General features: G+C 46.0%; 1 protein-coding gene across 2 annotated transcripts in view; it reads right to left on the reverse strand.

The window, feature by feature from the left end:
• fbxw7 (F-box and WD repeat domain containing 7) overlaps nucleotides 1-24578 on the reverse strand; it is a 157237-nt gene that overhangs the window by 106298 nt on the left and 26361 nt on the right. The window contains exon 1 of one of the 2 annotated variants that reach the window (XM_080757409.1): nucleotides 21614-22011. The exons of the other annotated variant lie outside the window; for it this stretch is intronic. Within the exon in view, the coding sequence (XP_080613535.1) occupies nucleotides 21614-21829 (216 nt within the window). The 5' untranslated portion in view covers nucleotides 21830-22011. Of the gene's footprint in view, nucleotides 1-21613; nucleotides 22012-24578 lie in introns of those variants that run through there. 2 annotated transcript variants of the gene reach the window in all.

Here is a 24578-nt window from a genome sequence, read left to right on the forward strand (position 1 = left end):
GAGTTGAATGTTTGTTTGATTTTTGTTTTGTTAAATATGTATTATTTATTTGATGTTTGATGCTGTATCCCAGACAGATACAGTACAAAGAGAGACAGCATAGAGAGAGAGAGAGAGAGAGAGACACCCAGTCATTGTTTGTCATGCAGCCTCTCAGGTGTGTTATAGACTCTTACAGCATAGGGATGGAGTTACAGTAGTCATTCTGTTTACCCAGGCAGCGCTGGTTAATTGGCAGGTGAAAGCCTGGGTATCGAGGCTAATTGGCAGGTATCAAATACACTTTTAGTTTCAGACAGACATGTTTGTACCAGCGTGGGTGATTAGATTCATTCATTGATCTCCTCTTGTCTTGATTGTTGTTTATATGTTGTTGGGGTTATTATTTTTTGCTTGTTAGTTTTTTTTTAATGCTCTGGATTGAGATTAATTAATTAATAAACAACCAAATACAGATAAAACAAACTAAACAAATCTAAAGGATTTCCATTGACAATTTGGCAGGTACTGCCAAAGCCGTTGATTGATTTATTTATCGCCTAGCTCAGAGTGTGGGATTTCCATGGACAATTTGGCAGGTACTGCCAAAGCACTACCCACGAGTCAAATCATGCATTTATTTATCCCTTTGTAACTCAGAGAATGTACAAATGTAACCAAATGTCCCCTCTCACGGGTCCATCTGGATATGTTTATAGTTTACACACTCTCAGAGTTAACTTAACACTGTGTACTCACTGTACTGCCAAGGCAATACTTGCCAAATCGTCAAATGGATGAAACAAAACAATACATCCGACAAGCCGCCTGGCTAACATTTCACCTCCCGCTGTTGATACAAACTGATCTGGCCAACAACTAATTTTCGGCTTCTGGCTACGGCTGTTTCAATCCATGTCACCGTCCAATGGGTCCATGACACATTTCCCATGTCTCAGAAACAGGCGGTCATAAACCTCAGTCCAAGCTGACACCATCTTCACAGCAGCGGTTCTCTGTGCTGAGCATGAGCTACAGTATAGTAGATATAGCAGTGGTTCGCACAAAATTAAGACGTTTGCCCGGGGCCCAAACTAGTGAAAATATCCGATCTACAAGCTCACAACGTGTCGCTTCGCGCCACGTTGTGAGCTTGTAGATCGGATATTTTCACTACTTCTTAAAGGAGCATTGGGTGATTTCGAAAGATTGGAAAGAATTACTGGAAAGATCTTTGAATAATTGATGAAAATCTTAGCTTTTTTTAGATAGGTTTTTGAAATAATATGAACAACTAAATGCAGGAAACAAAAAAGGTACTCATAAAAGTGCGTCCGGGAGACCCAGTGTTTCGGGAAACCAGTGTCTTACTGGTCCTTCCTCTAAACTGAACCAGTGGCTCACTGGTCCTTCCTCTAAACTGAACCAGTGGCTCACTGGTCCTTCCTCTAAATTGATACCAGTGGCTCACTGGTCCTTCCTCTAAACTGATACCAGTGTCTCACTGGTCCTTCCTCTAAACTGAACCAGTGTCTCACTGGTCCTTCCTCTAAACTGTACCAGTGGCTCACTGGTCCTTCCTCTAAACTGAACCAGTGGCTCACTGGTCCTTCCTCTAAACTGGACCAGTGGCTCACTGGTCCTTCCTCTAAACTGAACCAGTGGCTCACTGGTCCTTCCTCTAAACTGAACCAGTGGCTCACTGGTCCTTCCTCTAAACTGTACCAGTGGCTCACTGGTCCTTCCTCTAAACTGAACCAGTGGCTCACTGGTCCTTCCTCTAAACTGGACCAGTGGCTCACTGGTCCTTCCTCTAAACTGAACCAGTGGCTCACTGGTCCTTCCTCTAAACTGAACCAGTGGCTCACTGGTCCTTCCTCTAAACTGAACCAGTGGCTCACTGGTCCTTCCTCTAAACTGAACCAGTGTCTCACTGGTCCTTCCTCTAAACTGTACCAGTGGCTCACTGGTCCTTCCTCTAAACTGAACCAGTGGCTCACTGGTCCTTCCTCTAAACTGGACCAGTGGCTCACTGGTCCTTCCTCTAAACTGAACCAGTGGCTCACTGGTCCTTCCTCTAAACTGAACCAGTGGCTCACTGGTCCTTCCTCTAAACTGAACCAGTGGCTCACTGGTCCTTCCTCTAAACTGAACCAGTGGCTCACTGGTCCTTCCTCTAAACTGAACCAGTGGCTCACTGGTCCTTCCTCTAAACTGAACCAGTGGCTCACTGGTCCTTCCTCTAAACTGAACCAGTGGCTCACTGGTCCTTCCTCTAAACTGTACCAGTGGCTCACTGGTCCTTCCTCTAAACTGAACCAGTGGCTCACTGGTCCTTCCTCTAAACTGAACCAGTGGCTCACTGGTCCTTCCTCTAAACTGTACCAGTGGCTCACTGGTCCTTCCTCTAAACTGATACCAGTGTCTCACTGGTCCTTCCTCTAAACTGAACCAGTGTCTCACTGGTCCTTCCTCTAAACTGAACCAGTGGCTCACTGGTCCTTCCTCTAAACTGAACCAGTGGCTCACTGGTCCTTCCTCTAAACTGAACCAGTGTCTCACTGGTCCTTCCTCTAAACTGAACCAGTGGCTCACTGGTCCTTCCTCTAAACTGAACCAGTGTCTCACTGGTCCTTCCTCTAAACTGAACCAGTGGCTCACTGGTCCTTCCTCTAAACTGAACCAGTGGCTCACTGGTCCTTCCTCTAAACTGAACCAGTGGCTCACTGGTCCTTCCTCTAAACTGTACCAGTGGCTCACTGGTCCTTCCTCTAAACTGTACCAGTGGCTCACTGGTCCTTCCTCTAAACTGAACCAGTGGCTCACTGGTCCTTCCTCTAAACTGTACCAGTGGCTCACTGGTCCTTCCTCTAAACTGAACCAGTGGCTCACTGGTCCTTCCTCTAAACTGAACCAGTGGCTCACTGGTCCTTCCTCTAAACTGTACCAGTGGCTCACTGGTCCTTCCTCTAAACTGAACCAGTGGCTCACTGGTCCTTCCTCTAAACTGCACCAGTGGCTCACTGGTCCTTCCTCTAAACTGATACCAGTGGCTCACTGGTCCTTCCTCTAAACTGAACCAGTGGCTCACTGGTCCTTCCTCTAAACTGAACCAGTGGCTCACTGGTCCTTCCTCTAAACTGAACCAGTGGCTCACTGGTCCTTCCTCTAAACTGCGAAACGGCAGCGAGGCGGCACTCAGTCTACTCTACATCTCCATCCGCACAAGATAGAGAGAGAGAGAGAGAGAGAGAGAGAGACAGAGAGAGAGAGAGAGAGAGAGCACAGAGCAGTAAATATCACTGTCGCTCAGAGCGGGGCGACATTAATCACTCCTAATGTCTCGTCTGTTCACGGAGAATACTGGAGTCCATGTCTGAGCTAACATTTATGTCATTCAGGAAGTCAGTCTCATTCATCCTGACCTCATTTAACAAGACTAATGAGGAGAGCTGAGCAGTCCAGTCCAGTGCACTGGAGTGAGGAGGAGGAGGTGCTATCGGTTAGGAGACGAGACTGGGATCACCCAACATTACAGGACCAACGGACAGTGGTGGAAAAGGTTTCACCTAAAGTAAAAAGTGTCAAGACTGCAATGTGGAAATAATCTGTTAGCAATAGCAAAAGTCCGGAATTCAAAATGTACTCGAGTAAAAGTACAAAAGGATCGGCATCAAAATGTACTTAAAATGAGCAAAAGTATAGAACGTACCCGTTATGCAAGAATGTCCCGTTTCACAAGTTTTCAAATGTTTCCTTAGAAAACAGCAGTTCTACAAGCTCACAATGTGTTGCAATGCGTTCTGAGCTTGTATGCTTGCATATACAGTATGCATGTATGTATGTATGCTTGTATGCATGTATGCATGTATGCATGTATTTATGTACAGTTTATACTGTAGGGCTGAAGTGGGTAATGTATGTTTTATAATAATCAAATTTGAAATCTACACGTAACAGATACTGTAACTTTCAAATAATTGTAGTGGAGTAAGTACAATATTTGGATAGTAGAAGTAAAAGTAGCAGAAAGTAAATCCACCAACGCCAATGATGACCAGCGGTGGAGGAAGGACTCGAGTACTCGAGTACTACTGGTCAGATATTACTCAACTGCAAGTGAATAATGCTCCGTCAAATATGTACTAGAGTTAAAATGACTGGAGTATTAACACAAACGTAGATATTACAAAGTATATTTTCCTTTGAATATGCTGTATTCAATGTATTTGCATTGCTGTATTATATACAATGTTAATATTTTCCACAAACAAAAACACTGAAATATTCCCTGTGTTGTGAAAAGGGAGACGCATCTACTCCTCTCTGCTTTTCACAATGCTAGTGACGGAAAACAGAACAGAGATAGCATGACCTTGAAGTTATGCCCTCTCATCAGAAGTGCTGCAGTGCATTCCTTTACTTTTTATATATACTTTATTGAAAATTATTCAGGGTACCCCCCCCACCAAGGGTCTATACTAGACTGCATACTTTTTCCCCCCAACCTCTACTTCAAAATGTCTTGGTATTTTCACCGAATGATTGCCACAGAATAGGGACGCTGGGCACGAGGAGTGAATAATTGTAGAAATTGATTTATTTCATCATCCAATGGGAGAGACTCTCTATACTGTGCTTTTTTTTACCGACAGACTGAAGTTGGATTTGAAGTGTTCAAAGCGCTCGGCAAAGGGAAAGTTCAGACTAGAGTGATTTAATTTATTTTAGTGAAACTGCACTGTGCTTCAAATACTTTTTTTTTCTTCTCTCCAGCTAGAGCCGAAAGCTGCACTTCTCCTGAACATGTGTTAAGTGCTGCTGGTTAAGTGTGATGTCTGATAGATCAATATATCAGTGATGTTATCAAATCACTCCCCTGCAGACCGACAGATTGGGAGATGTAGAAACAACATGAATAGAAAATAATTAAAAACACCTACTATATTTAATGGTATTCAAATTATTGCACCAATATGGTGTGGTGCATTGCAACTACAACACCGGTAGATATTCTCTCTTCTCTTTAACTCATTAGAACATCAGGCCGATTCTACAAATCAGTAGTTCTCGCACTTTCAAGAGGTTTCAAACATGTAAAAGAAATAGCAGAAATTGCATCGCGCCACGAGCTTGTACTGTACATTTGTACAATATTTGAATGCCTGCCTCTGTAAACACAGGGCTAAATGCGCCTCTGTTCAAGGACCTGCCTGCCTCTGTAAACACAGGGCTAAACGTGCCAGCCATTGTCCTGCCCTGCTCTCATGATGAACTCCCGTGTGGAAATGGACTGTGCAACGCCAAGGCAGCCTGATAGGGACGCAAACAGTGGGTCTGGAATAAAGGAGTTGTGACATTAAATACAAACAGCAGTAGACACGGCCCAGTAGACACGGCCCAGCACATGGATTCTTACCCACTTTCAACCGGGCTTGCCGATGGGCATTTCATTACAGGCAGAATTCTTAAATTATTGAAAAACCCTAAAAGCTACAGCTCTGCGAGCTCTAAGCTTACAACGAGGCTGCAATGCACTGCATTGATGTAGATTGATTTTTTCAGTAAGTATAAACAAGGGCTTAATTTTTGCTGGCTTACCTGGCCAGCAAAATGAACGCCCTTGAGATGTATACATAATAAATATGCAACCTGACGTGCTGGCCCGTCAGTCTGTCTGTTGTCGAGGAAGCTATTTGAATATCATACAAAACCAACACGAAACAATGCACCCTCTTGTGCCTTGGAATTTTCCGTAGTGGATATTTTCTTTATATACTGTATATATCACTCGTCACTCAATTGTGCAGCTGTTCCGAGACAGGGTGAAATTTCCCCCCCGTCCCCCGTCTTGTAAATGTTTGATGCTGCAGCCGTTGCTGCGATGCGCCTCGGCATGCCAAGCAGATACATACATACATCCTTTAGGTCACATGGTCCGGTGGTATGGCACTGTGTGCAAACACCAGAGCGGATGTGATAAACCTGGTGGGGGGAGGGGGGGGGGGGGGGTGGACGCAGTGCACTGAGGGACTGTCGGGACACTATAAATAGCCACCTGAGTAACCGCCGCCGCCAAGTTAACCCATTCTGACCTGAGATCAGATTCATACGAGGTTTCCACTGGACACACACTGGTCTGATTAACCCATTCTGACCTGAGATCAGATGCTAAAAATGTCAGTCGTTCTTCGATTTTTCAAAAAATAGCAGACGAGTGGCGCGCTACGAGCTTGTAGGTCTGCTATTTTTCAATAGCTAAAGCATAACATGATGCCGACACCAAAACGGGTTCCCGTTCAGAATGGGTTAACGGTGGCACTTTTACACAGAAAACGCATCCATCTCCTCTCCGCCTCGGTGTTATGTATAATTAAATGCCTTCGCGTCCGGAGGGTGGGGGGGGGGGGGGGGACGACGGGCGACATATGGAGACTCGCCTTAATTTGACGGTAAGCTTAAGTAACAAGCTCGCAGATGCGCTTGCAGAGCAAAAGTCAGGGTTGTTATATGGAGCAGGCGCGGGTCGGGTGGGGCGGCGGGGGGGGGGGGGGGTTTGGAGCAGGCGCGGGTCGGGTAGGGTGGGGGGGGTTTGGACTTCGGGAATGATGAGCCTGTCTTACGGAGGGTGATGATGGAGGGCCTCTTACTGTCCTACACACAGACCGGGGCAGTGGACGACGACGACGACAGCAGCCTGGGGAGGCCATTTCTAGGGTGTCGGCGGTTTATTAATAGTGGGGCGAGTTGAAGCAGCGTGTCGCATGTGATGAGGTGTCGCTGGTGTTCCGTCCTCCACATGGTACACACACGGCCATCGTGAGGCACAGAGTCAGGTTTCTGCGTGTCGCTCTGCTAAATGTGCTCCGTTAGCCCTGCCAGGTCCGCTACTGACGCAGGTATTACTACCTCCATGAAGGTATATATAGATCAACGTGATCTCAAATCAATCAGGCTGGCTGCTGTTTTATTTCTGAGACATTTTACAGTACAACACATGATGAAGTATACTAGTACACAGCACTTGGACAGGACCTCAGTGCAGAGTTAGGAAATGTTCATGATACAGTACTGTATATACTAGGAAAGTGCCTCAGTACTTTATTTTGTCATTAGTACTCTTATTTGTAATCATGTTATTGACATGTTGCACGCACACACACGCACGCACATGTGCACGTACACACACACACACACACACACACACACACACACACACACACACACACACACACACACACACACACACACACACACACACACACACACACACACACACACACACACACACACACACACACACACACACACACACACACACACGTAAGCCAATCTTCTTCATGTGAATACATTGTAGCCCCAACTCTGTAACAGGTTTGCCTGGTGTTATGTTTGATAACTGTTTTACACATGGAAGAGCATTGAACTTTTCAGTGTTTATATTTGTTTACTTGTTTTGTGTCTTACTGTATCACGGTCACGGGTTGTTCACATTCCGACTGATAAAGTATTCAATCAATCAAAAACACACGCACGGACACGGAAACAGAAAGTGTGAAGCCTCAGCCGACTACAGAGGTGATGAAGGGCAGCTTGGTTAGTGAATCATCTTCATTCATGTGGAAGCTGATATAATAGGAGACAGGAGGAGCTGAGGATACTGCAGCCCCTCTACTAGGAGACAGGAGGAGCTGAGGATACTGCAGCCTCTCTAATAGGAGACAGGAGGAGCTGAGGATACTGCAGCCTCTCTACTAGGAGACAGGAGGAGCTGAGGATACTGCAGCCTCTCTACTAGGAGACAGGAGGAGCTGAGGATACTGCAGCCTCTCTACTAGGAGACAGGAGGTGAGGATACTGCAGCCTCTCTACTAGGAGACAGGAGGAGCTGAGGATACTGCAGCCTCTCTAATAGGAGACAGGAGGAGGTGAGGATACTGCAGCCTCTCTACTAGGAGACAGGAGGAGCTGAGGATACTGCAGCCTCTCTACTAGGAGACAGGAGGAGCTGAGGATACTGCAGCCTCTCTACTAGGAGACAGGAGGTGAGGATACTGCAGCCTCTCTACTAGGAGACAGGAGGAGCTGAGGATACTGCAGCCTCTCTAATAGGAGACAGGAGGAGGTGAGGATACTGCAGCCTCTCTACTAGGAGACAGGAGGAGCTGAGGATACTGCAGCCTCTCTACTAGGAGACAGGAGGAGCTGAGGATACTGCAGCCTCTCTACTAGGAGACAGGAGGAGGTGAGGATACTGCAGCCTCTCTACTAGGAGACAGGAGGAGCTGAGGATACTGCAGCCTCTCTACTAGGAGACAGGAGGAGCTGAGGATACTGCAGCCTCTCTACTAGGAGACAGGAGGAGCTGAGGATACTGCAGCCTCTCTACTAGGAGACAGGAGGAGGTGAGGATACTGCAGCCTCTCTACTAGGAGACAGGAGCTGAGGATACTGCAGCCCATAGGAGACAGGAGGAGCTGAGGATACTGCAGCCTCTCTACTAGGAGACAGGAGGAGCTGAGGATACTGCAGCCTCTCTACTAGGAGACAGGAGGAGCTGAGGATACTGCAGCCTCTCTACTAGGAGAGGAGGAGCTGAGGATACTGCAGCCTCTCTACTAGGAGACAGGAGGAGCTGAGGATACTGCAGCCTCTCTACTAGGAGACAGGAGGAGCTGAGGATACTGCAGCCTCTCTACTAGGAGACAGGAGGAGCTGAGGATACTGCAGCCTCTCTACTAGGAGACAGGAGGAGCTGAGGATACTGCAGCCTCTCTACTAGGAGACAGGAGGAGCTGAGGATACTGCAGCCTCTCTACTAGGAGACAGGAGGAGGTGAGGATACTGCAGCCTCTCTACTAGGAGACAGGAGGAGGTGAGGATACTGCAGCCTCTCTACTAGGAGACAGGAGGAGCTGAGGATACTGCAGCCTCTCTACTAGGAGACAGGAGGAGCTGAGGATACTGCAGCCCCTCTACTAGGAGACAGGAGGAGCTGAGGATACTGCAGCCTCTCTACTAGGAGACAGGAGGAGGTGAGGATACTGCAGCCTCTCTACTAGGAGACAGGAGGAGGTGAGGATACTGCAGCCTCTCTACTAGGAGACAGGAGGAGCTGAGGATACTGCAGCCTCTCAACACTACACTGTACCCTGCTGCATGAAGGCTGCCATTCATCCATTAAAAAATGCCTTACAGGTGTGCACTGTGTATGTGCGTGTGCACTGTGTATGTGCGTGTGCATGCACGTGCGTCTCTACACTCTCTCTCTCTCTCTCTCTCTCTCTGTATATACGCATCAATTTGGTGGTCCGTGATTCCGTGACACGGAAATATATAAAGTTTGAGAACCACTGCCTTTATGTACGCCAAAAAAACACAAGATGGTGGGAAGTGATGCTGGCAGCAGAGTGAATATAGAGAGAGAGAGAGAGAGAGATAGAGAGAGAGAGACCACCATCTGCCCAGCATGGAGCTGTTCCCAGACGAGCACAGCAGAGGGAGAGGAGAGCACGCAGGAGGTCTGCCAGGAATGGCCACGCTTCAGGTTGCATTTCAAGGGCAGGGAGTTATAAAATCTACTAGGGCTGCAGTGCAACTATCGATTATTTCAGATTATTTCCATGGTGATTGTACAATCGTTTAATGTTTCGCTGAATCGAATAATGTGCATTTTTAGTTGTATTAAATCAAAAAAAAATTATACAGATTATATCAACAAAGCGATACACTTATGTGTTATTATAAACTTTGTCGCGCAATGGTGTCACGCTAAAACACTTGTGAGCTTGTCGAGTGGCTATTTTCGCTAGATATAAAGGGGACAAATTTACTTTCTCCACCCCCAAAATTTTTAATCAAATTGATTATTGATCAGAAGCTTGATCACAGCAACGTCACAGAACTTTCTACGGATCCTTCTTCTAAATGTTTGCCTCCAAGTCTGCTCCTTTAGTGAAACTAAACACCTCAGTAGCAATAAGCTAAGATCAGATATGTTGGAAATCTTGGTCCTATCTTTTCAACTATCGGCTCCCGGAATAAACTCAAGACCCGTTTTTATAATACGTTTTGTCTAACTTAACATGCAATTTCTTGCAGAATTGCATGTGCACTTCTGATAAGTTTATAAAATGACCTCATATGAGTTGAGGAGTAGGTGCACTGTGTAATTTTGAATTGAGTTTATGTTGTTTCACAGTGTGGACGTCTGAGGCTAAAGAATGAGCCATCTGACTTTACTTTGATTGACAGGTCCAACACAAAATCAATACTCAATTATCTCAAACTGACACCAAAACCTTTTCTCATTGAATTTGCACATTTACTTTACACAGCATGTTGTAGTTTAAAGTGCCCTGCATTGTGTCTTTACAAGGACTGGATAACAGGGGGTTTTTTTCAGCACACCTTTGTTCTTCCAAAAGATCCATATATTTGAGTCCTATGATCAACACCATTAACTCATTTTGGGCGGGTACCCCTTTTGGTGTTAGCATTATGTTATGCTTTAGCTATTGAAAAATAGCAGATCTACAAGCTCATAGAGTGGCGCGCTACGAGCTTGTAGGTCTGCTATTTAAAAAAAATCGAAGAGTGACTGACACAGAAACATAGCTTTTTCAGAAAACTGTCAGGATGTAGATGACATTTTTTAGAATCTGATCTCAGGTCAGAATGGGATAATGCTGTGCTGGCAGTGCACTCTGCGAGTGAGGGGGGGAAAGGGGGGGGCCTGCGACGGGTGGCGAGCTCCGCGTGCCAGCAGGAGCGACTGGCATCCGATGCCAGCTCTCCCCACTGTGTCCTTGACCAGGAGAATATTTACAATACAAAGTCGTTGCCTGAGAAATGTCCCCCCGTCTCCCTCTGCTTCCCTCTGCTATAGGTGAACATCCGTGGGTGGGTGCGGGGGTGTATGGGGGGGGGGACCAGTGGACCACACACTGAGACTGAGGCAGCCAGGAGAAGGGGGGGGGGGGGGGGGGGGGGGTTATACACAGATTAAACAAACTATGCAGACAGCCGCATCAATTACAGCCGCTCAAACTATCCATTCACTGGGCTGCCTCCGCTGCAAATGATGAGCCAATTACAGCCCAGGCAAGGGGCCTTGTGAAAGGCGAAGGGAGAGGGTGGCTTATTGAAGAGGGTGTTTGCAGCGAAAAATACTAAAGGCTGGGGGAAGTGGAGCAGACACACACACACACACACACACACACACACACACACACACAATGCTTAAGCAGCTCACATTTCTGGAGGAAGAATCGCGGCCAGGGAAGGCTTTTTGTGCAGAGATAATTACACCAATGGGAACCAGCGTGGAAAATCAATGGAGGAGGCAGGGAAATAATTAATTGTTTTCGGGCATGCCTCAAATCAAGGCCACTGGTCTCCGAAAAAAAGTTAAAAGATTCGTCCTTCGTCCTTTTCTTACCACATCAAAGGTGTTTATCTCTAATAGGATGTATATCTCTGAGGTCGGGAAGAAACCACAACTATTTTTTTTCAGGAAATGAAAAATATAAAATGTTCAGGAACATCTTTACATTTTGAAAACAAAGCAATGCTGCCTCCTCAAAGTTGGTGTTGTGACTTTATATATTGTCAATTACTTGCATATATATATATATATATATATGAGGGCGAGAGGTGGTGGAGTTAGTTGCTTTAGCAGACAGTTTGAGGGTCCAATGAAGTTAAGAGATTTTGTCCAAAGGATTTTTGTACAACTTTCCATTGGTTCAGTATTTTCCAAACAACACACAGATGTTAGGGTGTTCAATGGCACTGATTTATGCAAACAAAACACCTCAAAAATGGAGTTAGGAGGTTTCCTCCGGACAGCAACGATATACTGTAGCCTATACAGTAGTACCCGGTTCACTGGTTCCCTGGAAACAACTGATACAGTATAAACAACCCTCATTTTCTGCGTGTGTGTGCGTGCGTGCGTGCGTGCGTGCGTGCGTGCGACAGCTCCAAGACAGAGACACCCATACACAAACACAAACAACTCTCAAATATCCCAAACCCTGTCAGTGCAGCTCAGACATCATGCTGTGCTGTGGATGCAGAGAACCTCAAGCACAAGCACGGGTCGGCCCGCCCGACTTCAAAACATCCCCCAGGAGCAAAGACACCGTCTACACGTCTAGAAATAAAATACCCAGGTGAAGGTTTAAGCGTGTGCTCCATGCTGCAGTCTGTACGAGAAGAATGTATAAGAACAGACCAAGAGAGACAGTAAACGCTATTGACAATGAAGGGACAATTTACGTCATAATGTGTCATTTACGTCATATTGTCTCTTTATTGTTAATGGTGTCTAATGTTTGTGTTTGCACCGTTTGTTTTACATCACCAAATCAACATGAGTTAGACTTTAATAGCGCCCCCCACTTCACACGAGTGTGATTTTTATATATATACATATATATATATATATATATACACACATATATACACACACACATACATACTTATTTTTCACACAAACCAAATAACTAACAGTATTCTATACTTCATTGTGCAAAAACAGTGAAGATACCCTTCTTGACTGGTTTTGAATAATGCTGGTGATATGCTGCAGGCTACTTGAAATGTTGTTTATATATATATATATAAATATATATATATATATATATATATATATATAAATATATATATATATATATAAATATATATATATATATATATATATATAAATATATATATATATATATATATATATATATATATATATATATATATATATATATATATATATATATGCTGCAGGCTACTTGAAATGTTGTTTACCCCCTAAAATGTAGAGAACGTCTTCACTGTGCAGCCTGGAGGAGACTGAGCAGAAATAAGTCAGGAGAAGTGAATTCTCTCCTGCTGCATCGATTCTCATTGGCCAGGCTGTCTGTGGCCAGTGAAGTGCACTGTGTACTGCAAAGGGAAGATGACTGTGTTTTCCTCCAACAAAACCAATATATATATAACATATAACATAACATTATGTTATACTTCATTGGGCAAAAATAGTGAAGATTCCCTTCCTTACTGGTTTTGAATGCACTTTTGGAATTATTTCGCCTACAATGATCGACATGCCCAAAATAAAGGATTATTATTTGATTATTTTCTTAAATTAAATTAGCGATGTACAGTATTATTATATTGTTGTTCATCTTCATTTCCATGGCGATGCGTCAGTTCCTGTGACACATTCCTGAGGGCTACAACGTGTCTTCGCCCCCTCCATGCAGCCCGGTGGGTAAATGTCAGTGCCTTCAGGCCGCCCAGTGGCAGGTGGGTCTGCTCCCCCGAGCAAGGCGCTACGGAGCATGCTCAGTCCGTCTCGCTGCAACGCCAAGTATAAATGATCCCGCCGTACCGCCCGGCTTTCGACTCCAGAGGTATTTAGATAACGTCTCGGGTTTGTTGCTGAAAACGCCCCGGCTCATATCGTTGCTTCATCGATGACACGCTGACATTATTGACGACTCGGCCAAAAGTCAAACTGAAAAGCTATAAGAAGGGAGTCGATGCATACTGTAAATACTTCCAAAAGGCCAATGAGATCTCAGTATATCGAATAGAGCCACCAAACTAGAGTTACAGTAAGTCACAGCTGGCTAATAGCTTCCTTGACTGACATGACAAAAAGTACAGGAAAACAGACAGACAGATAGCCAGGTCGACTAGCCTCTGTGGCTAGCGTTCACACCACTTACAGGAGCGCTCGTCTTAAAAAGTGTGGCAGTCGAGTCTTCTTTTGAACGGGTGGCGGTGTGAAGGGAACAGTGCGGCGGATATGGCGGATATGGGTACTAGTTAAGGCTAGCTAGGATAGCAGGCTGGATGCGTATATGCCTCTCCCTGGAATGGACCCGCTGCTCAGAATAGCCGGTGGCAGATGCCTTCCTCCCCTCTGTGTGTTATTTGGAGTCCAAGGGCAATGGAATCCTGCCTCGCAGGGCACAGAGGTGGAGCGTTGCTTTGCTTCAGGACAGAGGGAAGGAGTGGAGGAGGAGGAGGAGACGGGGGGGAGGGGGGAGGGGAGGAGGTGCGAGCTGGACAAACGCATCAGCTGCCAAGCCCATGGTGTTGGCATGGTGGCAGGCTGCTTGCATTGTATTAACCCATGATGTACGATTGATACGGGGCCAAAAAGAACAGGTTGAGGAGGCAGCGTGGGATGAGGCCACCAGGTTGTGCAGGAATGATGAAAACCATTCAAGTTAAATCAGCCAGCACTATATACGCTATATATCTTTATATATATATCTTATACACTATATATCTTTGGACTTGAAGGTGAGTCAGCCGTCAGCTGCTGAAGCCATTCCACGGAGGGGCGTGTGTGTGTGTGTGTGTGTGTGTGTGTGTGTGTGTGTGTGTGTGTGTGTGTGTGTGTGTGTGTGTGTGTGTGTGTGCATGTGCAGTGGGTGAGGCAGTTAAGATCACCAAGTTCAGCCTGTCGGATCATCATGCTCAGCATGTAAAACGGTACGCTGTGTCATTGCTGCGCTGCAGGAAGTCAAGTCAAAACAAGCCTCCAGGCCCGTTAAAGGCTCTTTAATAACAGGGCCCGCTTGGCAGGACGGGCTGATTGACTGCTTATGGACCTCTGGACTGACATGCTAATGTGTTGGGGAGGGTGAGGGACAATGTCGGTAAGGAGGAGGGGGGGGGGGAAACAAAGTCCGAAAAGTTTTAACGAGACGCAAACAAAGCCCTCCAATGATTTTCTTGTCAAGGACAGGACATGCATCAATGCCACCAGCCGTCAGCGTCCCACTTCACAACACTGACTTGCACTTTATTGCATCAGGGTGACAGAATAACAGAGGAGAACACTTCAAAGACACTCACTAGACAATAAGACATGGTCTTGTCCTGTCCTGTGTGCCTTGAGAGAGGTGGGTGTGCGGGCCCCGCTGTATACATCTGGAGGCCAAAGGCAGCAGGAAAGTGGCTTTTAGAAGCCCAGCCGGGGAGATTGCTGCTGGTGGAGCAGCAGACTATAAGGAATGCCCCCATTCCCTTACCTGGCTCTATCTGCAGAGAGCCACCGATTTAACACAGGGTGCTGCCTGGCCTTCCAGCCCCAAAGGCAGCTTATCTGAGGTGATATATATATGCTGCAGGCTACTTGGAAGTTTTGTTTAAAAATGTTGAGAACTTATTCATTGTGCAGCCTGGAGGAGACTGAGCAGAATAAGTTACAGTAGGAAAAGTGCATTTTTTCACTTTGCAGCAGTGGCAGCAGTGATTGAGGCTCAAACCATTCGAAATAATTTTGAGGGACATACGTAGACAATACGATATTAAATATTAAAAGCACATTTAAAATGCATATTATTTGCGCTTTAAAGCATAATCCATCAAATAAACCTTGAACGATTATTTACTATTGCAATTTATTTTGGGTTACCCCCTTTTTTTTAAGCTTAGATTGACTGCGGCCTACAGGCTGCAAGAGTTTTGTTTTTTTCATCAGTCAAGTGTTATATTTTGAATTGACTGGATGTGCTGTTTCTACAGCAACAGGGGGAGTCAACAGAACAACATAAAAAGAGCTTCAGGTTTCAAATTGAGAATAATATGATGCTGCTCCCATTCCAAACATGACGAGCAGCCAGACATGAAGCTGCACCTCTGGGTCACCGTCATGCATAAAGAAGGAGCCAGATATGCCCAGAGGAAATTGAACTTTTGGCACTTGAAAAGAAACTCCTAGAATTTGAAATGGGCAACTATTGGGAGTCGAGAAGTTGTTTATAGAAATGCGAGCAGACTGGTTGACGCACGTACGAGCAGAGACGGCTATCAAACACCCAGCCTGCTTTTAGCAGCGTCAGATCGTCATGTCATTCACACTGCCAGGTACATACTGCCTCAGTTCAAGAGCAAACTTTCAAACCCTTCATATGGGCCCGGGCACAGAGAGACAAAGAATACAAAATGATATCATCTATGAAACTGAACAACCTAAGCCAAAATATTAGGAATGTGACACCGATACCAAACTGTAAAACCGAGGTAAGACTGAGCAATGAAAGCAGAGTGAGCGATGTGGATATAACTGTAACTGTAAAGGACAGGGCTGTGTTGCACCTTCTCAAGCCTAACGTGAGCAATTACAGAGCTAAATCTTTTTTTTCATAAACACAACTACTAGCTTAACAAGCAACGAACGACTCATGAACCAACAAAATGCGTCTCACTTCCACCGTAGCGATTTCAATAAAACATGTCCAGTAATTCAACACCTGTGACAATACACATATATAGACCCCCCCCCCCAGCTGTGTTGCGTTGGCTGTATGAATATGTGGTGCCCAACGGAGAGAAACACAAATGAATATGAGCAAACAAGAAGTGGGTTGCCAGTTTGCTATAAGGAAAGGGCCGAGCAGCAAATGTCTCTTGCTGATAGGCGTTTATATGCACACATAGCTGCACTGGGCAGCTCCAGATCACCTTACTGAGGCAGCGAGGAGGGGACCGGCGTGGGGGGAGGGAGGGAGGGGTTGCTGCATGGGGGAAAGTAATACCACCCTCGCTGTTAATCCATTTTGGGCGAGAACCCCTTTTGGTGTTAGCATTGTGCTATGCTTTAGCTATTGAAAAAGAGCAGATCTACAAGCTCGTAGCGCGCCACCGAGTGGCGCGCCACCGAGTGGCGCGCTACGAGCTTGTAGGTCTGCTATTTTTTGAAAAATCGTGAAAATGTGCCTCAAATTTGGAATATATATTTTTTTCAGAACAAACGTTTTTAACTGAAATCTTTGCTTCTGGGGAAGTCCCTGGAACAACATATTTTCAGATGGGGGTCTCGGAGGCCAATTACAGATCATTTTTGGGGTCCTTGACATGAAATATTGAGTGATATATAGGCCTAGAAACGTAGGTATTTCAGAAAACTGTCAGGATTTTTCAGGCCTAAATGGGTTAATGTCCTGGTGCTCCACATGGCTGTGTTCTGCTCTATACGCACAACAGCTGGATGCCCGTTCTGGCTCGGGGGAAATTGGGTGGTTTCTCTTGGCACCGTTTAATTGGGAATGTTAACACAGGTTCAGAGCTATTTTTAATCAGTAGAGCACATGGGTGTGTGTGGGGGGGGGGGGGGGGGGGGGTGTATATCTCACTAGAGGATGTCTCAAGATATAAAGAGCGTGAGAGAGGGAGATTTCCTCAGACGTTGGGCCTCGTGTCTGGTTGCCAAATGGGACCGCTCGTTCAGCAACCGGGCACTGCAGTGCAACAGGACAGAGAACGGCAAGAAGGGGCTTATTAAATGCACTGTAATTAGCGGTCTTAACGCCGGGAAGAACACAAAAAAACGTAACGTCTTAACGAGGATGTGACGCAACTGCGGACGCGTGGAGTATGGGAAGAATGCGTGTGCACAGCTCCGTGGATCGTGTGGAATGAGCTCCTTCTGAAGCGACAGCTAGGGTCCAGCAGACTTAACCCATTCTGACCGGGAACCCATTTTGGTGTTAGTATCATGCCATGCTTTAGCTATTGAAAAATAGCAGATCTACAGTGGCGCGCTACGAGCTTGTATAGGTCTGCTATTTTTGAAAAATCGAAGAACGACTGACATTTTTTAGAATCTGATCTCAGGTCAGAATGGGTTCATCAGACCAGTGTGTGTCCAGTGGAAACCTCGTATGAATCTGATCTCAGGTCAGAATGGGTTAAGCAGCACTATAGTCCCCCGAGGGGGCCATGAGACATCCCAGCTATGCCATTCAGAGGAGCTCCAGCTGCCAGGACCACCACACTACCCACGTGGCGCGCCGCGACACCACCAGGAGTAACAGCCTCATAAATGGGCCGCGTGGGATCTATACTGTTGAGTTGTGACCGTGGCTGTGAAACGGCCCAAATGCACGTTTTCATTACAGATAGTCTATTAAGGAATGTGTGGGCGGTGCTGCTGGTGGTGGAGGAGTAACTCTGCAACGTTTCAATCTCCAGTGAGAGATGGCTGCGGTGGAACACGATCATCCGTCTTCAGAGCATCACAGCTGCTGGCATGCTAATAGGCAATTTTAACGCCTGTGCTCGCAGGGATTAAAACTGATGCCTGGCCACTGTAGCATAATCCCCCAAAATGTGGCTTTCTTTTTCTCCCAAATACAGTCAACCCAAAATACTGCGGCTGTTTTCTCTTGTTCCAGTGGCCCCCACTTCATGGTTAGGACCATTTAGGTCCCAGGTAGCCCTTTGAACATTTCAAATTCAGTTCACCACATGAACAAATGTGGGCCTTCGCCGATAACGATCTTTAAAATCTCAACCGCAAAAGGACATTTAAGCCGGGTGTGGCTGGAGTCCCGTTTCACGACAAAGCAGATCCCTTACAACCCTATTATAAAACTAAGGACTGAATTAAGTCGAGGCTGCAACTCGATTGTGCAATGCAGGTCAACAGGGGGACAAACTGTTCACATTCACAATCCTTTTCACACTACTGTGTTTATACTGAAATGCTGAGTCATGCTACACGGATCCGCGGGCCTCAGAATGGAGGTCGGGGGGGGAGAACACAAAACAATTCATTTCACCAGTTCACCAGTGTTGTACACCAATTCTGTCAGAGTGTTTGCCTATGACGTGACGTGCCTAAAATACGCTAGGGTTTATGTGTTGTAAACACTAAACACCCACAGCCTTGGGCTTTGATCACCACCACCTGGCCCACATTTGGGTCCTCAGTCCTCACCGCACCGTGGCGTAACAGAGGAGATATGTTACAGTTGTTAGACCATCCCATTGGACATCTATTTAAACCATGGTGGCCGGCCACAATGGTGAATTATCTTGGCCACCAACCCCGTCCCACAATCCCCCCCCTCTGCTCAGCCTTTGAACTCGTGTCTGACACATAAACAGTGCTAATGAAGACTAAATTATCATGCTGATCCCTTTGTCTCCGTGCTACTTTGCCCAGTGGCTGGGCTTTGATGTGAGAGGAAGCAGCCAGGGAGAGGTGGAGGAGGTGGAGGGTGGGAGGACAGCCGTCATCACCCACCCACCCAGCCGCCCGCCAGCCTGATTCCCCATTCCAGCAGCTTCAAGGCAGCCTCCTCGCCCCTCCTCGCCTCCCCTGCGGAGGTCCTGCTACGTCTGAAACGTCGGCGGATCATATTTTAAAAGCACCAGATTACTGTCCTGCCCCTCCTCCTCCTCTCCACTGAGATTAAAGCTGTCATTACCATTAACGGCTGCTTCTTTAAAATGTATTTTTTAACCCATTTTGACCTGAGATCAGATTAAAAAAAATGTTTTCTACATCCTGACAGTTGTAAACTTGGAAAAAGCTATGTTTCTATGTCAGTCGCTCTTCGATTTTCCAAAAATAGCAGACCTACAAGCTCATAGCGCGCCATTTTTTCAATAGCTAAAGCATAACATAATGCTAACATTCTGGGTTCCTGCCCAGAATGGGTTAAGGTAAAATCTTGGGTCAGCTGAATGCAGGGTTCCACACTCAACACCCGGCTATAAGGAGGCAATGGAACGCCTTCTAAAAGTATAAAACGTTATATATAATGTAAAGTTAATATAACGTTAATAAGAGAACAAAACCTCATTATTTAATCTAACTGAAATTATTAAAAGCTCGTCGTTCAGCGAGACTCAACTCATTGAAAAAGGAGGACATTGCAAACATTCAGTTTTGCATAAAGGTGAATTAACTTAACCCATTCTGAACGGGAACCCATTTTGGTGTTGGCATCATGTTATGCTTTATCTATTGAAAAATAGCAGATCTACAAGCTCATAGCGCGCCACCGAGTGGCGCGCTACGAGCTTGTAGGTCTGCTATTTTTGAAAAATCGAAGAACGACTGACATTTTTATAATCTGATCTCAGGTCAGAATGGATTAATCAGACCAGTGTGTAGTCCCGTGGAAACCTCGTATGAATCTGATCTCAGGTCAGAATGGGTTAAAAAGCATCCCTATGGTCCAGGTGTGCTAAGACACTAAAGACGGCTGTCCAGCTATAATGTTGCATCATGTAGACGTTCCCATTGCGTTGTCCTGAACCTGAGACCCTGATAATTGCTGATCAGATATTTAACCCATTCTGACCTGAGATCAGATTCATACGAGGTTTCCACGGGACACACACTGGTCTGATTAACCCATTCTGACCTCAGATCAGATTCTAAAAATGTCAAGTCGTTCCTCGATTTTTCAAAAATAGCAGACCTACAAGCTCGTATCGCGCCACTCGGTGGCGCGCTATGAGCTTGTAGATCTGCTATTTTTCAATAGCTAAAGCATAACATGATGCCAACACCAAAATGGGTGCCCGGTCAGAATGGGTTAATATCCTTCCAAGGAGAGGAAAGACGAGATTATAAACGTATACAGCACAAAGCACCTCTCCATATCTTACAGGAACACGAAGCAATTCAAAGGAAAAAAGCCCCCCTAGTACAACATTATGAGTAAAGTGTGTGATATTTACACTGTGAATACTGTCTGTGCAACAAGACGGAATCCAATCTGTTTATTTCTCCAATCGGTAGATTCGGCCTCGAAAACCTCAACTAAAAATAGGCCTTTTGCCGGCGGCCTTTTTAAGGTCACAGCTCGGGGTCCCGTCTGAGGCAGCAGCAGGGAGACCGCATGGACCAACACACAACATTTATATTCAACTCACTGTAGCACATCGGACAAAATAATGTGGTAAAATAACCACAAATGACTATGTCGATGGCAACTCATTTGAAACAAAACATACTCTCTCCACCATGCCTTTGGCCTGGTGGAGACAATAAATCTACTTTAGATATCTGAAAATAAATGTGAAAATTGTATTACCACTTTTTTTAAAACGGCATGCTAATATTAGTTTCAAACCATTCAATTCAAAGAATAAATAAAGCCAATTTCCAGGATATGTTATGTAAAGAGAACACGGGGCTGCTGCTAACCTTCAGACCGGAGCACGACCGACCGTGCTGCCGTACAGGTGTTGAATTAGGAAATTAATTCAAACTCAACCAAACAGTGAATTATTTGGAAAGGGATATTTAAGATTCAGGCCTGAACGGAGGAGAAATGTCTTGAGGAAAGCAAACAAGGCTGCAGGTCAAAGAGGTCGTTGTTCTTTTTCACAACAGCCTCCTCCAATGTTATATTATATATATATATATATTTTACACTGCACTGGACCAAAGAAAACTGAACAGTGAGCAGTTTTTGTAAAGATACCGAAAACAAAGTTAACTTAACTGGAACAACAATAAAAATAGCCGAGCAGGTATAGTGCTCTATGGGGGGGGGGGGGGGGGATAAAACAAGCTGGCATCTTGATAAACTACCACTAATGTAGAGTTCAAAGTCACCACTGAAGAGCAAACTAACTAAAGGCAACTAAGGCCTAAGCTATGGTCCATAGAATAACAGTGTTGCTTGTCGACGCGATCTGGGCAAGTAACACCGTTGTGCGATGCTATATAATGCAATGAGGTGAATAGGTAGAGGGTAGGTAGGATGACATGGCAGCATTTTGACCCCGGACATATCAGGTCATTTCTGTCGTCTCTCAATAAAAAAAAAACCTAAAACCCAAGTCTGGGCCCTAAAGGGGGGGGACTCACCCGCCTGCGACAGAATGGTAATCCCTGAGTAATGATGTTGATGCTGAATATCTTGAGCACTTTCTGGGGGGGCAAGACCTCCTTGGTCACATCCAAAGGGTCCCGAGAGGCGGCCCGGCTCTCCGGCGGAGCCTTCGGGGCCTTCTCCTCCTTGGGCATCTTTTTGCGGGCGCCGGCGGAGGCGGCAAAGCGGGCTATGGGGCAATGCCGCAGCATCGCAAAGGGAGGAAAAAATAAAGAAGTGCGCAGAGTCGCAGACTACTGGGTCATAGCCCTGAAGAGACACGGGGGTCAGGTAATGTCAGGAGCTGACCGAGCTCTCTGGTTGAAATACGGTTCACTGGACGACCGTCAGGACGTGTCACTGCAGTCCTGCTCTCATGACTGTCCACTCAGAACTCGCTGCCCCGCAGGCCTGCTCCTTTTAAAAGATCTCCAGGGTGTGAGGTCACCGTTGTGCCCCTGCCAGCCAGAGCAGCAGCTGCAGGCTTGAAGGGAAAGGGGAGGAACAGACCCCGCCCATCTCGCCACCCACCCCACGCATGGAACCCTCCTCCCTTCTGCCAACTCACAGACAACCACCACCGCCACGGCCTCCGCCCCGGCCCGGCCCAGTCACTGTGGAATCTGCTCTCGTGACCCCGCGGGGCGTGGAATGTGTACCAACAGTCGTCCCGACAAGGCACATGTGTGTGCGCGGACGGAGCCCCCAGAGCTTCCTCATCGCAGTCATTCTCCGACCCCCCCCCCCACCCACAACCCCCCCCAGCCCCCCGGCTTCTGATACTCCCAACTTGCCAGAGAGGAATCAGCTGTTTGAACGCAGAACCTCAGCGATGCCCTGAGTAACTGTTTGAACGCAGAAGCTCAGCGATGCCCTGAGTAACGCGTAATCATCTGTGCACAACGCACCACAGACAAAACAAAACGGTATATTCTCATTTGGGTGACTATAATGTTTTCTTTCGGCTTTTTAAGCGACGACGGGTCCAAGGATACCTTTCACCGTGTCCTCTATTCGCCGAGGTGTGAAGGAATGCCAATACCGTTGTCTATGTGAGGGAAGTGGCTGAAGGATATTTCAGGATCCCATCACAGTATTAGTATGTGTGACACATTTCACTTCAACAAGGCTTCATTTGGCCCGCTGTCAGGAAGGATGGTTGGTCTTTTCTCCCTTTTTTATAAACTGGAGTAAAGCGCAGGTCGACCTTTTCCCCATGTTGTTGGCTGTCAGTGTTTGACTCGCCTAAAGAGGCCTAAACTATCAAGACACTTCTGACAGAAAGCACACAATGAACAACGGATTGGGAAAGTTTGCTCGATGCGGGTCTTTCAGAATAGAGTTAAAATGGACTTGAGTTGAAAACAAGGACATTAGACCTTGGCATAGAGTTAAAATGCCACAAGGACATTAGACCTCGGTATAGAGTTAAAATGCCACAAGGACATTAGACCTCGGTATAGAGTTAAAATGCCACAAGGACATTAGACCTCGGTATAGAGTTAAAATGCCACAAGGACATTAGACCTCGGTATAGAGTTAAAATGCCACAAGGATATTAGACCTCGGTATAGAGTTAAAATGCCACAAGGACATTAGACCTCGGTATAGAGTTAAAATGCCACAAGGACATTAGACCTCGGTATAGAGTTAAAATGCCACAAGGACATTAGACCTCGGTATAGAGTTAAAATGCACGCCACAAGGACGTTAGACCTCGGTATACAGTAGCAGCCGTTCAAAGTCAAAGAGACACAGGACAGAGCTGTAAAGTACTGTAGATCCTTTCAGCTCCGCAGGAACACTTTTATCTACCCAACGACAATAAGGCATGCTCACTGTCTCCGTGTGCTGCCCTTTCCCAGGCATTAAACATTTAAACCAAAAAACAAGTTAAGGCCCATTCTCTGGTTGTTGTTTTGCTTCTGAGGTGGGAAAAACATATGAATAATAATTCAGAAGAACAATGAAGGCCTGGGCTGTGGGCTCAGCGGTCCAGGTACATTGGCTGGTAATCCAGTCTGGCAGTGTGCCGCGGGTTCGACTCCCGATCCCGACAGCCAAACTAATCGATTTGATTGGTTATTAAAATACAGAAATAATTGGTTGTTAATGAAACCTGTTCAACAACTTTTCACACACGATATGTACAGTATCTAATTTAATAAACAGATTACAGTAAGAACCACCATACATTTAATACATACTATTTAATATGGACCAGGCCTGGCCAATGGGAGGGCACCAATAGAATAGCTCTGTCAAACACTATGTCGGATGTTAGGAACGAACCAATCAGTGATGACGCCACATTATCAGCTATAGAAAACTGCAGCAAAGACACTCCCCCCACCCCTGCCCCACCCCCAAACAGGGAGCCTTGCGCAGCATTCCACAAAGACCCAAGGTTAAATCTGCCTTACGTGTCTGACATTCCTACCAATTACCTTGGGCTGATCGTGTTCTAGCGTCCCGGGGCAGAGTGCTGTGTCTATGTCACAGACATAGCTCTGGTAGCCGGAGAGGAGATTAGGCCCACAGCTCATGTAACCTGGATGCATAGAAATGGGAGCTCCGTTGGAACTGTGAGACATGTTGGAAAAACAAGCTGGTCCTAGAGCTGTAGCTGTGCAGGTGTTTGGTCTGCTGGACATCTGGGTTCAACCAGTAAACTGATCTCCAGTCAAGTTTTTATCGGCCCGGGATGAGATGAGAAGATAATGAAGGTTATAACTATAGGGCTGCGACTATCTATTCTTTTATTGCCTGTGCTTTCGAGTTTCGATTACTTTTTTAATTCATCGAATGATCTTGAAGTCATGCATCAACGAAATGGACACAAAAAGTACTACGGTACTTTAAAATGACCACTTAACCCATTCTGACCGGGCACCCATTTTGGTGTTGGCATCATGTTATGCTTTAGCTATTGAAAAATAGCAGATCTACAAGCTCATAGCG

The sequence above is a fragment of the Protomyctophum bolini genome (genome assembly GCF_963924005.1).
Source record: "Protomyctophum bolini genome assembly, chromosome: 3".
Lineage (NCBI taxonomy): Eukaryota > Metazoa > Chordata > Actinopteri > Myctophiformes > Myctophidae > Protomyctophum > Protomyctophum bolini.